Source organism: Sinocyclocheilus rhinocerous, unplaced genomic scaffold (assembly GCF_001515625.1).
Source record: "Sinocyclocheilus rhinocerous isolate Xijiao unplaced genomic scaffold, SAMN03320098_v1.1 scaffold615, whole genome shotgun sequence".
Lineage (NCBI taxonomy): Eukaryota > Metazoa > Chordata > Actinopteri > Cypriniformes > Cyprinidae > Sinocyclocheilus > Sinocyclocheilus rhinocerous.
Window position 1 is genome coordinate 1,131,545 of NW_015631049.1, and position 13,148 is coordinate 1,144,692.

At 36.2% G+C, this 13,148-nt stretch overlaps 1 protein-coding gene across 1 annotated transcript in view; it reads right to left on the reverse strand.

The window, feature by feature from the left end:
- Positions 1-245: 245 nt before the first annotated feature.
- cds2 (CDP-diacylglycerol synthase (phosphatidate cytidylyltransferase) 2) overlaps positions 246-13,148 on the reverse strand; it is a 21,113-nt gene continuing 8,210 nt past the window's right edge. The window contains exons 2-13 of the mRNA XM_016553842.1: positions 11,323-11,462; positions 10,987-11,083; positions 8,298-8,395; positions 4,931-5,070; positions 4,367-4,425; positions 3,987-4,069; positions 3,739-3,826; positions 2,656-2,724; positions 2,312-2,464; positions 1,839-1,958; positions 1,512-1,615; positions 246-605 (exon numbers count right to left, since the gene is read on the reverse strand). Of these exons, the coding sequence (XP_016409328.1) occupies positions 473-605; positions 1,512-1,615; positions 1,839-1,958; positions 2,312-2,464; positions 2,656-2,724; positions 3,739-3,826; positions 3,987-4,069; positions 4,367-4,425; positions 4,931-5,070; positions 8,298-8,395; positions 10,987-11,083; positions 11,323-11,462 (1,284 nt within the window). The 3' untranslated portion in view covers positions 246-472. The remainder of the gene's footprint in view (positions 606-1,511; positions 1,616-1,838; positions 1,959-2,311; positions 2,465-2,655; positions 2,725-3,738; positions 3,827-3,986; positions 4,070-4,366; positions 4,426-4,930; positions 5,071-8,297; positions 8,396-10,986; positions 11,084-11,322; positions 11,463-13,148) is intronic.

The window sequence follows — 13,148 nt, forward strand, 5'->3', positions numbered from 1 at the left end:
TGATGAGCAGTGCATTAAAACAAAATAAAACATAGTGTAAACTATAAAATATTCAGGCAATCAATAGGTACAGAACATTTGTACACAAGTGGAATTGTACAGCTCAACTCACAAAGAACTGTAACAACAACGTCAATGTTATCTTAATATATATATATAATATTCTTTTGTGGCATAAGAGATAAACATAAAACAAACATTCACAAAAAATAAAATAAGCAAAACCACTGATTTGTACACACACAAACACACACACACACACACACACACACACACACACACACTCACTCACTCACTCTCGCAAACACACTGAAAATGGAATGACCCAAGGTTGTGGTTCAGTTTTCCGTTGTTTCCCTTCTTATGTTCCTCATCTCATCTCCCACTTCCATACATGCCTGGATCTGCTTCCGTTGCACTCTCTCTCTCCACAGCCCACTCCGTTGGGATGTCCCTGGGCTGCTCCGAAAAGCTAGGCTGCTTCTTCCAGGGCAGGGAGCAGGCCTTTCTCTGTCAGATGAGCCTTGAGCGAGTTAAAGATGTGGAGCTGTTGGTCTGGTCTCAAAGCAAGAAGCTGCTGGATGACTTTAGAGGGGTTTGGCCCTCTAAAAGAGAGGAAATGTCAAACACAATGTTTTTATGCTCAAGACATACATGATTAATATTACTCTGATTATAATAGTACTATGATAATATTTTAGACTTTGAAAAACAAAAATTATCCTAACAAGGCACTTACTTCATAGAACCGTCACTCAGTCATTCTCACAAAATAAAAACTCAAACTATCCCAAACTAGACCAAATAAATGAATATTAAAACATTTAAACAAATAAAAATAGATATATACATTATATAAAACATCACAATAAATAAGTAAATAAATAAATAGACAAAAGGACATGTCCATAGGCCAGGTTGCCTGGGACAACATTCAGTTAAATAATGTTATGCAAGTTATTTAATTCCAGAATGTTTGAATTAGTTTTCAGTCAAGAAATGTAATGTCAGTGCATAACGAGTAATAATATCAGTTACAAATTAAAAATTATATGCATTCAGTTTGGGGTCAGTAAGATTGTTTATTTATTTATTTTATTTTATTTTTTTTTGTAAAGAAATTAATACTTTTAGCTCTACTTTCAGCATGCATTAAATTTATCAACAATGTTACTTGAGAACCAAATCAGCATTTTATAATGATTTCTGAAGGTTCATGTGACTCTGTGACACTGGAGTAATGGCTGCTAAAAATTCAGCTTTGTCATCACAGGAGAAAATGACATTTTGAAATATATTCAAAGAGTAAACAGTTGTTTTAAAATTTAAATTTATCTAATTAATGCAGCTTTGGTAAGCAAAAGAGACTTTCCATTTCAAAAGAAAAGAAAAAATAAAAATAATTTTTTTTTACCCACCCCAAACTTTGGATTGGTTCTGTATGTAATTGATCAGAAGTCAATTACAACCCACATACAACTGTACCAGAAATTCAGTAATAACAATCTTACCTGATAAAGCTGGCGATGTAAACATTTACAAATGTGGCCATAAGGTACTGACAGTCAAAACGGTCCATGATTCCTCCATGACCTGGAATGGTGTTTGCAAAGTCCTGCAGTGATGGACATCAGAGCCAGAGTGTAAAACACAGGACAGGAAACTCCTCAGGTACACTAAAGCTTTGTGCCACATCTAAATGTGTCTTTTACTGTTATTGCATAGACGGCCCCCTTAAGCTGCCTTGTGGTGAAGAATGCTGTAGGTAATAGTTGAACCAAGACTGAACCTTTTTTTTCCAGATCTGTATGATCTGTGGGTGCTCAAATTACACCCACCTTGATTTTAAAGGCCCTTTTGAAGCCGCTGGCGAAAAAGCCTCCAAAAGGTCCCATTATGGAGGCAAAGGCAGACAGGGCAATGCTGTGGATCTGGAATGGGTACAACTTTACTGTAGTCTAAGAGGAAAATGGGAGAGAGAGGGAAATGTGTAAGACACTGTCTTTATTTGTATGCAATTTCAAAATATGTAACATTTAAAGGATTCTTCTTTCGCTTAAATCATTGTGGTCCAAAGAATGTCGGCATCAACAAAACACAGAGACAGATTCAAGCAGAACTGTGACAGATTCACAGTGAGTGGAAAGTCAGCAGATGGCTGTGTCTGAGCAACTGGTAAACACAGGCACAAAGATCAGGAAAAAAAAGAAACAAGAGAAAGAGAGGAGGAGTGGACAGACCGAGTGAGAGACATGAGGTGTAAGTGTCTGTGAAGACAGACAGACTGTGAACGTTTGAGTGTGTGTTTTACCCAGCCCGTGATGGACTGCAGTACTGGCGGCAGGCCGTAGTCCTGAAGCTGGAAGAGCTCAGACGGCTTACAGTCCACTGTGAAACTGTTGGAGTCATTGTTAAACTCCACAGGACACACAAAGAAGCGGTAACCTGACATCACATAAGACAGCTGGAGAAGGGACGAAATGTGATTTGTTATTGTTCAGACACATCAAATCAATTTTGAAAAGAACTAATCAGCCCCTTCCAAGGTGTCAATCAAGGCAATTCTTATTCTTACATCACCAAGGTTTCCAAATCTACATAAAAACAATCAGAGAAGACCAGACGAAGAACAGGAAGTGGGTTATTATTACTCACTAGGATTCCAAAAACAATAGTGGCGAAGAGGCCACCAATAAACCCCTCCCATGTCTTCTTAGGAGACAACTGCAGAGAAATTAAGAGAATTAGCATCAGCTAGAATCAGCATTAAGAGAACTGTACTAAAAATACACATTACACAGAAGCCACAGAATGTATTTAGACAGTTAAGCCACACTCAGAAATGTATGAATGTTACTGCATTAGACAAGCATTAAAAGCAACTGGTATTTATTTTAAAGAAAGCTGGTATTTATTTTAAAGAAAGATAGCGCAAGCACACTTTGCAAGCAAAACATTTCACATAAAAAAAGTTCATTAGGTTTTTACATCATAAAACAGCAGATATACTGTACAGCTCAAACTAATCAAAGTATCGGGACACTCTCTGATTGATGAACATTAGTGGATCACTTTTATAGTTAATGCGAGAGGACATTTAGCAGAATATCCAATAAAACACCAGTTGATTAAAAACAATAGCTAAAATTATGAGTATGGCTTAAGGGTTTAAAAGCAACTTAAACACACTACTGTTCAAAGGTTTGGAGTAACTAAAATTAAAATAATAAATTTGAAAACATTTCTTTTATTTAGCAATTATGCATTAAATTGATCAAAAGTGAAAAATCTATTTCCTATAAGTCCTGTTATTATTTCCCGAACATCAAAGAAGCTTGTAAAAAAAGTGCAATGCACAATTGTTCATAAAATTCAGAAATATTTCTTGAGCACCAAATCAGCGTGTTAGAATAAGATCATGTGACACTGAGGACTGGAGTAATGGCTGAAAATAGAATTTTGCCACCAGGAATAAATTACATTTTAAAATATTTTAAAATAGGAAACAGTTATTTTAAATCGTAACAATATTTTACAATATTACTGCTTTTACTGTATTTTTGATCAAATAAATGCAGCCTTGGTGAGCATAAGAGACTTCTTTCAAAAACGTTAAAGCATCTTACCAACTCCAAACTACTGAACAGGAGTGTAAATATTATACAGCCATTTTATTATATTTTAGATGTAATAATATTTGATTTTTAAATATTTAACTGGGGTGTTAAAAACACAAACCTTGATGAGAGGGGTGCGACCGAAAAAGAAGCCAAACATGTAAGCCATGATGTCATTACAGATAACACAGGAGATGGGCACAATAAACCTGCACACACAGAAACAGATTATCTTATATAAACAGATCACCCACACCAGAAAACCAGCTGTACTGTATCTAATATTCTGGACTGACAATGGATTGTAAAATTTAAATGTGTAAATGGCATATGGGTTTTGATAGTGCCACACAGGAGGCATCATCTTACCAGATCATCCCCTCAAACAGGTTATGAATGATTAAGTGAGACTGAGTCACCACAATCAGCAGGGTCACATGAGTCCAGCCGAACTGGGGAGAGAAAAAAAAAATGGGATTGAATAGCTCGATTCACTTCAAATCTGGGACGAAAGGCAGTGCTATTACAAGGAAAAGAAACGTGTAGGTCTGTGTGCAACATGATTAATGCGAGAAAACCTCATGCAGCCTGACATGCATGATGTATGCTTGTGTATTTGTAGAATGACAAACACAGAGAATGTGAGCATGTGCATACAAAAAACACTCAAATTATACTGAACTTATTCTATGGAACCTATAATTGAACCTGTAGAACAGACTAAACGCAACTTTTGCACACTCACTCACCATGTAGAACTGCAGGCGATAGTGTTTTTTCACCAGGCTCAGAACAAACATGCAGAACCCTGGAAAAGACACACACACACATCTAGTAAAACAGACAGTTCCGCCAATGCCATCCCTACATGTCTATGGGACTATTTTAGGCCAGTCACACTGTGTCACTAATTATGTCCTGTTTGACAGGAAGCCAGTGGCCAAAACAAATTAGCACATTACATTTAGCTTATGATGAAATCTGCTGTCTTGCATCTTTTTGAAAGAGAAAATGAGCGAGGGGTGCACAGACAGACAGAGAGCCGAACCACATCCTGGATGACATTAACATCACGCTTATGAAAAACCAACACCCCAAAAATCTCAAATCATTATGTCTGCATTTCAATATAAAACATCTTGAAGACTGCATCTGACTTTGCCTTCAACATTCTGTGTGGAAAAGTGGTTGAGTTGTTGGACTGAGCAGTAACTGTGAGAACTATTAGTTATAAAAGTTCCCAAAGGCCTTAGAGCCAGAAACACCAATAATCAAATGAAGTACCACACTTGTTGGAAAGAGAAGGTTCTAACCTGTGAGGTACAGGGCAAAGGAAATGAAGCGGTGGTATTTGCTGAGGATGCGTAGAGGCTCCTCCCTCTGCACCAGTGTGAAGAAATAATCGGTCACTGTTTCACCATAGAAGAAGTAGTTCACACACAACAGGAAGTACCTGACAAAAAACCGTTACAATTAGCAGTCAGACATTATTTTGACAAAGGCCTTTCACATCCATTCATTAATCAAAGTGTTTCTGATGGTTGTCAAAGTAATTATAATGGGACAATTTATTAGCATTAGGAAATGTAGGAAACGGTCAGACTGTAGCTGAGCAGCAGCTGACTAGGATTATGACCACATGGATGGATGGTATGTTGGGCTACACAGCAGGACTAATGTTGAGAAATAGTTTTACTCAGACCTGATTTGTCAGATATCTAATTTACAAAACCTAAAAACAAATTCAAAGAAAAGTTCACCAGTTTAAACAGGGTAAATCAAGAAATGCACGCTAAGAAATGTCATACTTTGCCACAAAAGAAAAATAATGAAGGTATTTTGCATTAATAAATTGAAGCCTGTTTAGAAACTTTAAAAAAAACTGTTTAGAAAGATTTTTTATTTGCATTGCAACATTATTTAATAAAAATTAGGCATGCATCCCTCCTTCAATTCTCAGGAATCCAATGTAATAAAGGTAAATATATATTATTTCAATAAATTGATTTTTCCAAAGTAAATCCATGGTATTTTGGTGCACTTTAAAAATTATTATTTTAAAATGCTTTTGTGTATTTTAGTAATGAGAATTGAAAATTAATTGCTTAAATTATGATGAAAATGTTATGAATTTTTTGTAACTGTCTGAAATATAATCTAATTTTGTTCACAAAATTGATTCAAAGTCTTTTCTTTTTTTATTTTGGAGGTGAAATATGACATTTCTTCAATAGACTCACTCAAAAACCTTTAACTTAAATGTATTCAAAAGAGGATCTTTGACTCAGATTACATCTTAAGAGTTTCTACAAATTAACACTGACATTTGGCATCAAGAGACCTGATTTTTGCCAGATTTTCCAAATATGTCAAAATCAATAGGGATGTCAACGATTAATTGACGGTCGATTAATTGTCATTAAGAGATGTAATCGATTAAAGCTATTGATGGTGAACTTTAAAAGTACATTAAAATAGAAATCATTCAAAGTCTATCAACATGGAAAGCAATAGAAATTTAGTAACCAAGTCATAAGTTGTAGGAATGAATTCTTGATTCTTAACGAAATCTTTCATTTCCCCCCACATGTCATGTAAAAATAAACTTGATGTGCCTCGTCTAACAAGCACAAACTGTGTTGAAATTAAATGTGACGAGAGATAAAGTCTGAAACCCATGAGATTTGTATAAAATAATTAGGTTAGTTTAGGCGCTATCTGTTGTTTTGGCAAGTAAAAAGGATATGGTCTAATTTGTTTTTAGTTTTTTTTTTTACCACACTAACAGGGATTAAAAGTGAATGACAAGAAAATAAACCTGCGAAATTAGAGGGTGAGATGGTGAGGATTTGGAAAAGAAACAATAAATATTATTAAATTCGTGGAAATTCGTGACAAACCAGAAAAACAGAACACAAAGCCACGTATTAATTTAAATTTATGGGCTCCTAGGCTACCTCTTGAACGGCACGAATCCAAAAGCATGGTCGCCATGTAACATTTGCCTGCTAACCAATTATTTCTCTTATAAACAAAGCTTGTACCTCACTTGTGTCATAATATTCACATAAAAATGTTTCATATGAGCAACAGTATGTTTTGCCGTAGCACCACAAAAGAGGTTCACTGACCTCACAGCACATCCAACAATAACCTGCATTTAAAGTAAAATGATCCCAAACATATAACTACGGTGCGCTCTCTTCATTTTATTAAATGATCATAATCACATCTATTCATTTTACAATCCTACTACTAGCCTTTTATTTAGACTAAAAAATCCTTTCATTCGGGTGAGGAAGCTGGTGTTTTGAGTAGGATTCAAACTGTCCTGTCATGCTGGTCACTATATGCCACTGCAATAGATGCTTTTTGCAGTATTACACCATGTCTACACCGGAAGCGAGTGGCGCAGTGCGACACAACAAAATACTATAGAACCCATTATAATCAGTGATGCTGTCGGTCTACACTGGATGCGGCGCGACACGACAAATCCCCGACGGTAAACTGATGCCTCGTTCTATTTCTGACGTACTGACTTAAAGTTCAAATGATTTGCAAAGGTCACTTTGTCGCGACCAGTGTAGACAGCCTCAAGCTTTTGCGGAGTGGTGTAGACACTGTGTTAAGGTTAACGATTAAATGATTAATTGATCGTTAATTTAAGCGAAGATCGATCATGGGAATGATCAAAAATTGACATCCCTAAAATCACCACTGAATTTTTAAACTTTAAAGGGGTCATATGATGTTGCTAAAAATAACATTATTTTGTGGGCGGGCTAGAGTGAGCGGCAGCGGGCGGGCTTGAGTGAGTGGAGGCCGCTGGGCTTGAGAACGGTGCGGCCGGCGGATTCGACGAAGGAGCGGCCGGCTGGCTTGCGGCAACCCCATGTGACGACCCCGGGCTGGACTGTGAGCTCCAGGCATGACGAAGCAGATATCGTCCTCTTTTGGAAGGTCAAACAAAGTAGTTTCGCTTTCACAACGAAACACACAGCGTCTCCACAACAGTGAGAATAAAAGTTACGCCTTCTTTCTTTGCGTGAATATTTGGGCGGCGTTATGCAAATCTTCCGAGATCGTGACGTAGGTATGTGGGGGTGTGTTAGAACGAGCCGTTTTAGGTAGGCGTGGTTGACTCTTAACTTTTATAAAGAATATCTTTTTGGATTTGAGACTTTAGTCTTGCAACTTTACAGATCTTCTTTATGCACCAAGAGCTTGTAACACTCCAAAGAGAAAGGAAAAATTGAAATCGCATCATATGACCCCTTTAAAAGGCATTCAGTTTGGATTTTCACGTTAACAAAACTTGGTGAATCTTTCCTTCAACATTTAAAACAAACTACACTACAGTTTGACTGTGGTCTAAACCAGAGTGAATTTCCATACCTCTATACAGCTGGTGATAGCATGTATGGCTGGATGAATAAACAAGTGCAGCATTTACTCATTTTTACACAGAAAATGAAAGAACTTGTAAGACATCAAGACACAGCCATATTATGATAAGATGAAAGTAATGATAATGATGATGCCATCTCATTACAGGCAATGCACAGTGGGAGAGAGACAGAGAGAGAGATCTGGGGTGACAGATAATGAGAAAAGGGAGAGAGGGAGAGACAATGAAGCGTGAAAATGAAGGTGGCAGGTGTGTGTTGCAAGTCTCACCAGCTTAGTGTTCTGAACCATGGCAGGTGGTAAGAGTGATACACGCTGTAACCAATTGTGATGATCTCATGGAAGCACTTGATCTGAACGCACAGCACCTGTGGAAGACACACAGACAACAATAAAAAAAAACTAACAGGCAACCCTACTAGTTCTACTCTGATGTGCTATTTCTAGCTGTTTTCGAAAGCAAGAATTCATTCTGTGTGTTTGCTGCTCTAACTGGCAGTCAATAGAGCTCATAACATCTTTTGTAATTGCCCTAAATGGCATGATATATCAGGACCATATTGGTTATCGGACAGTATTAAAAATTATTCACCATTATGGAAATTTATTGTCTGTTAAATTTGAATAATTAATTTTGGAAACTCTTCCATCTGTTTTGGGATTTTAGATTATGCAGCACCAACTGCTGCTAATATAACGGTAAAATGTAAGCACAGCAGCATTATTTTAGTATTATTTACATAATAAGTTTTCATAATACAGTTTTATTTTAGTTTAAGTTTTTGTAATTTTGTTACGTGCTTTTGTGAATTTCCATATAGCTTTAAAACATTTTGATTTCAGTTTTAGTATGAGTAAATTTAGGACTTATTTCAGTTAGTTGCCATTGCAACATTTTTTTATTTATTTTTTACGTTTTTCATCCAATATTTCTATTTTATTTTTAGCTTTGTTAGTTCAATTACCGAAAATGTTTTTGTTAGTTTTAGTTAGCAATAACAACATTGGAGCAAAGATTTAACTCTTTAGGAGTACTTGCTTACACATAATAGAGGTCGAGGGATGTAATGATGTATTGCGAGCCGGTTGAACATCGATACAAATATGTGACGATTCAAATTGGTTGAGATGTTAAACGAATCACGATACATTTAGGGGTGGGTGTTTATATGAATGTATCTCTGGGGGGAACTGACTGTCTTTAGAAAAGTTTAGATGATATTTTCTTTTCATCTCGTCTCTGTATAATACATATTAAAGTATTTATAAGCGCAGCTCTGCTTTGTTTACAGCTGTAACCAAGGAAACAGCTGTATCGCTGTTGCTGTTCCATAAGTGCCACCTGTTGTCAGAGAGTGAATTTGCATTTTCATTCAGTCCGTCTGCTGTTTGTTTAATGCAGATGTTTTATGTAGTACTGTATAGTTTCACACAACTAAAGTCAGACCATTCTGTTTTTGTTTAAAATTTCAAATTATACAATCTAATTTAGATTTTTTTTAAAACTGCTCATGTTGCATGTATACAGCATCTTTGTTTGGATTGTGATTCAAATGCAGTGGTTGCCTCTAATTTTGAATGGAAAGAGCACAGGCAAAGCCTTTGTTTATATGAAGAGATTTTTTGTCTTATTTATTTGATTAGATTTGGGGTTTGTTTTAAAATTTTGTTTTGTTTTGTTTTGTTATTTGCCATATTTCTGTTTCACAAAGAAATGTGCAGCATTTTGTCCAAGCAAAAATAAAATGACAACTTTTCATTTATAATTTGTCTTAAACCTAATTTTGTTTAAAAAAAAAAATAGTGAGAAAATCGTATCATGAATCGAATCGTGAGTTGAGTGAATCGTTACATCCCTATTGAGGTTCCAACTATTCGGCTTTATTGTCAATTACTCACCTCGAAATGAATAATTGTGCATATTTTTTACTTTGGATTAAAACGATGTGAGGCCTGAATTCACTTTGATTGAATTCGAGTGCAATTTGAGTGCATTTTATCCATATATTTATGCATAATACAGGGATTAAAGTTTTCCGTCGCTACGACAGATTTCCGTCAGTTCATAAAGACAGTCACTTGCTTCATTCCTGAATGATTCAGCCGTTCGAACAAATCAATTGAATGAATGATTCAGTGATAAAATCAGTGACTTGCCACCACCTGCTGGCGGATTTCATTTTTAGCATATAATTTCAGTTATTCAAATCATTTAAATCATTTAATATTTCTGTATTCAAAATGTTATATTTAAAACATTAATCTCCACATGAATTTAATTGCACTCATGCCACCTCTGAGCCTCATTAAACGTCTGAAAATGAAAACAATATAATAAGATGTAGAATAAGGCATAAGTTACCAATCATATGAAATTAGTATTAATAAATTATTTTGTACTACAGAGGTGGCAATTGGTTTATGACTCTCCTATGGAACACTATCTGTAGTTGTAACTAGATGTTTCCATAACTTGGAATCTGGCACTCTTCTTTATTTCCCATCAGTGTCATAACTCTATAAGACCATGACACACCAAACATTCACAGTGGTGATTTTGGGAATTACCAGTACAACTCAAGACAACTCTTAAGATGCTCCCTATAATCTATTACAAATGTCTCTCTGCTTGCATATTCACCATGAACTTCATTTACTCTTAGCAATTTGTCTGTGTCATGCTCATCAGACTGAAGAAAGTGCAAATGCCACCAAAACACACAAGAGATTGGACTAATTTAAGATCCACACAAGCAGGCGGTTGATACTGCCGACACAAATTAGTCATGTGAAAATGAGTAAAGTAAAAATAAAAACCAAACGTTTGACGCTGCATTTGGAAGCTTCAAAACTAGATGTTTTGTCCCTAAAAATATGGAATCATCTAAGCAGCCTGTTTTTTAAGTCTTAAGTAAAAATATCCCTTGGTGTTACAACAACAGGATAAGAATATACTCACAATCATCATCAGCACCATCGGACCCAGATAAATAATGATAAAGAAGAAAGAGATCATAGCCAGAGTGAGAATGCCCCTCACCCACCAGTTCTTCCATCTGCAGGAGAGACAAACACATTAACGCAAAGCATATTGGGTAGAAATATAATCTTCCTAACGCAAGGACTAAAAGCTCCAGTGGCCTTTTATTGAATGAATCATCTGGCGTTCACAACAAAATGCCAATAATCTGCTCTAGAGTGGGATGCTTTAACCACACTTTTTATATTACGTCACATGCAAAGTGTGTTCTACTTTATTACGAGTCATTTTAATTGTTGATTTAGAGGTGTTTACCGTGAGGAAAGGCCCGAGAGGGCTTTGTTGAGAACCTCTGGTGTGTCATCGGCAGGAACAGGAACCTCAGAAACCCCAGAGTCTGACTTAGTCTCATTGTCTGAGGCTCCATCTCTCTCCTTGCCCTCCGTCTCAGAGCCCTGGAGACAGTTAGAGAGAAGGAACAAATACAAAACGGATTAATTCATCTATCAAAAACCATATTTGTTTATTTGCAAAGAATTCTGGATACTATATTAACTACCGTTTCACAGTTTGGGATCAGTAAGTTTTTCAAACAAGAAATAATACTTATTTTCAGTAAGGATGCAATAAAGTGATCAAAAGTGACAGAAAAAATTTAATTGTTGAAAAAAAAAAAAGCTTTTATTTTCATCAAAAATCCAGAAAAAAAATGTATCAGGATTTCCACAGATAATATTAAGCAGCACAACTGTTTTCACAACTGATAATAAGAAATGTTTTTGAGCACCAAATCAGCATATTTGAATAATTTCTGAAGGATCATGTGACACTGAAGACTGGAGCAATGGCTACTGAAAATTCAGCTTTGCCACCACAGGAATAAATGACATTTTAAACCATTACAATAGAAAGCATTTATTTTAAATGGCATTAATATTTCACAATACTACTGCTTTTACTGTAATTTTGAGCAAATAAATGCAGCCTTGGAACATCTGTATCTAACAGGCCTGCGTGTCTAAGTAGCCTGTTGCACAATTACAAATGACCTGCCTTCATCCCCATAACAACAGGCTGTCATCATCAGATGGGTCTGCACCAGCTGGTCCAACTGTTAAGATTGTTCCAGAAACCTCTTTCTATCCATCTGACAGAAATAATTTGGATCTGATTATGAAGAGCACCCTCAAGCTAACGTACATTTACGGCTGACACTCATCTGACAGCAAGAGCTACGGAAGGATCCAGGGACTACATCCTGATATTCAAGATGCCAGTTAAAAATACCCTCCCTCGTCCCGCCCACCTCCTCCCCCGTCTCTCAAATGCTCCGCCGACCACAAATAGCTCATCAGGAACTGAGGACATCCCACTCTTCCTAAAAGAGACATTTTCAGTCTTCCTGCCAGATCTGACCCATACTCGTCTCAGAGTATGAGCAACACTTTGACCAAATTGGTGGACAGCAGCATTAGCCATCTGGAAATGTGGAATTCCCCGACAAACACAACATCAGTGACAGTCTACAAAAGAGATGGCTGATGTAAGCGTGTGTTAAATTTGTCACATTCATTAAAAATGTAATGTCTGACTGTATTTGATGTCTGGGCAGGGCAATTCGTATATGATTGTCACATTTCGCCCCTAGTGGCAGTTGCAGTGAACTTTTGAAATGGTCATCGTAAATGAATAACAAATATCAAATTAATAACGAATGCATGAATAGGGTTGGGTATCGTTTGAATTTTATCAATTCCGATTCTGCTTATCGATTCCCAGTTTCGATTCCAGTGAGGTTTTAATAAAAAAAATGAATTCAAACATTTAGATATAAACATATTTATTCTGTGTCTCTTTTTTGGATTCGATTAAGAGCTGTTTGTGTGCAAAATAGAGCTACACAATTCTGGATTGAGATTTTTTTTTAATTCATAAATTACATGTGAATTTTTTTTTTTTAAAGGGATCATAGGATGCTACATGCACTTTTACAAGTTGTTTGAACTGAAATGTGTGTTGGCAGTGTGTGTACACAACCACCCTATAATGATAAAAATCCACCCAGTGTTTTTTTTTTAATCTACTAAAATTTTTACCCCTTTCTCAAATCGAGCCGATCTCAGATGCCTGTCTGTGTGACG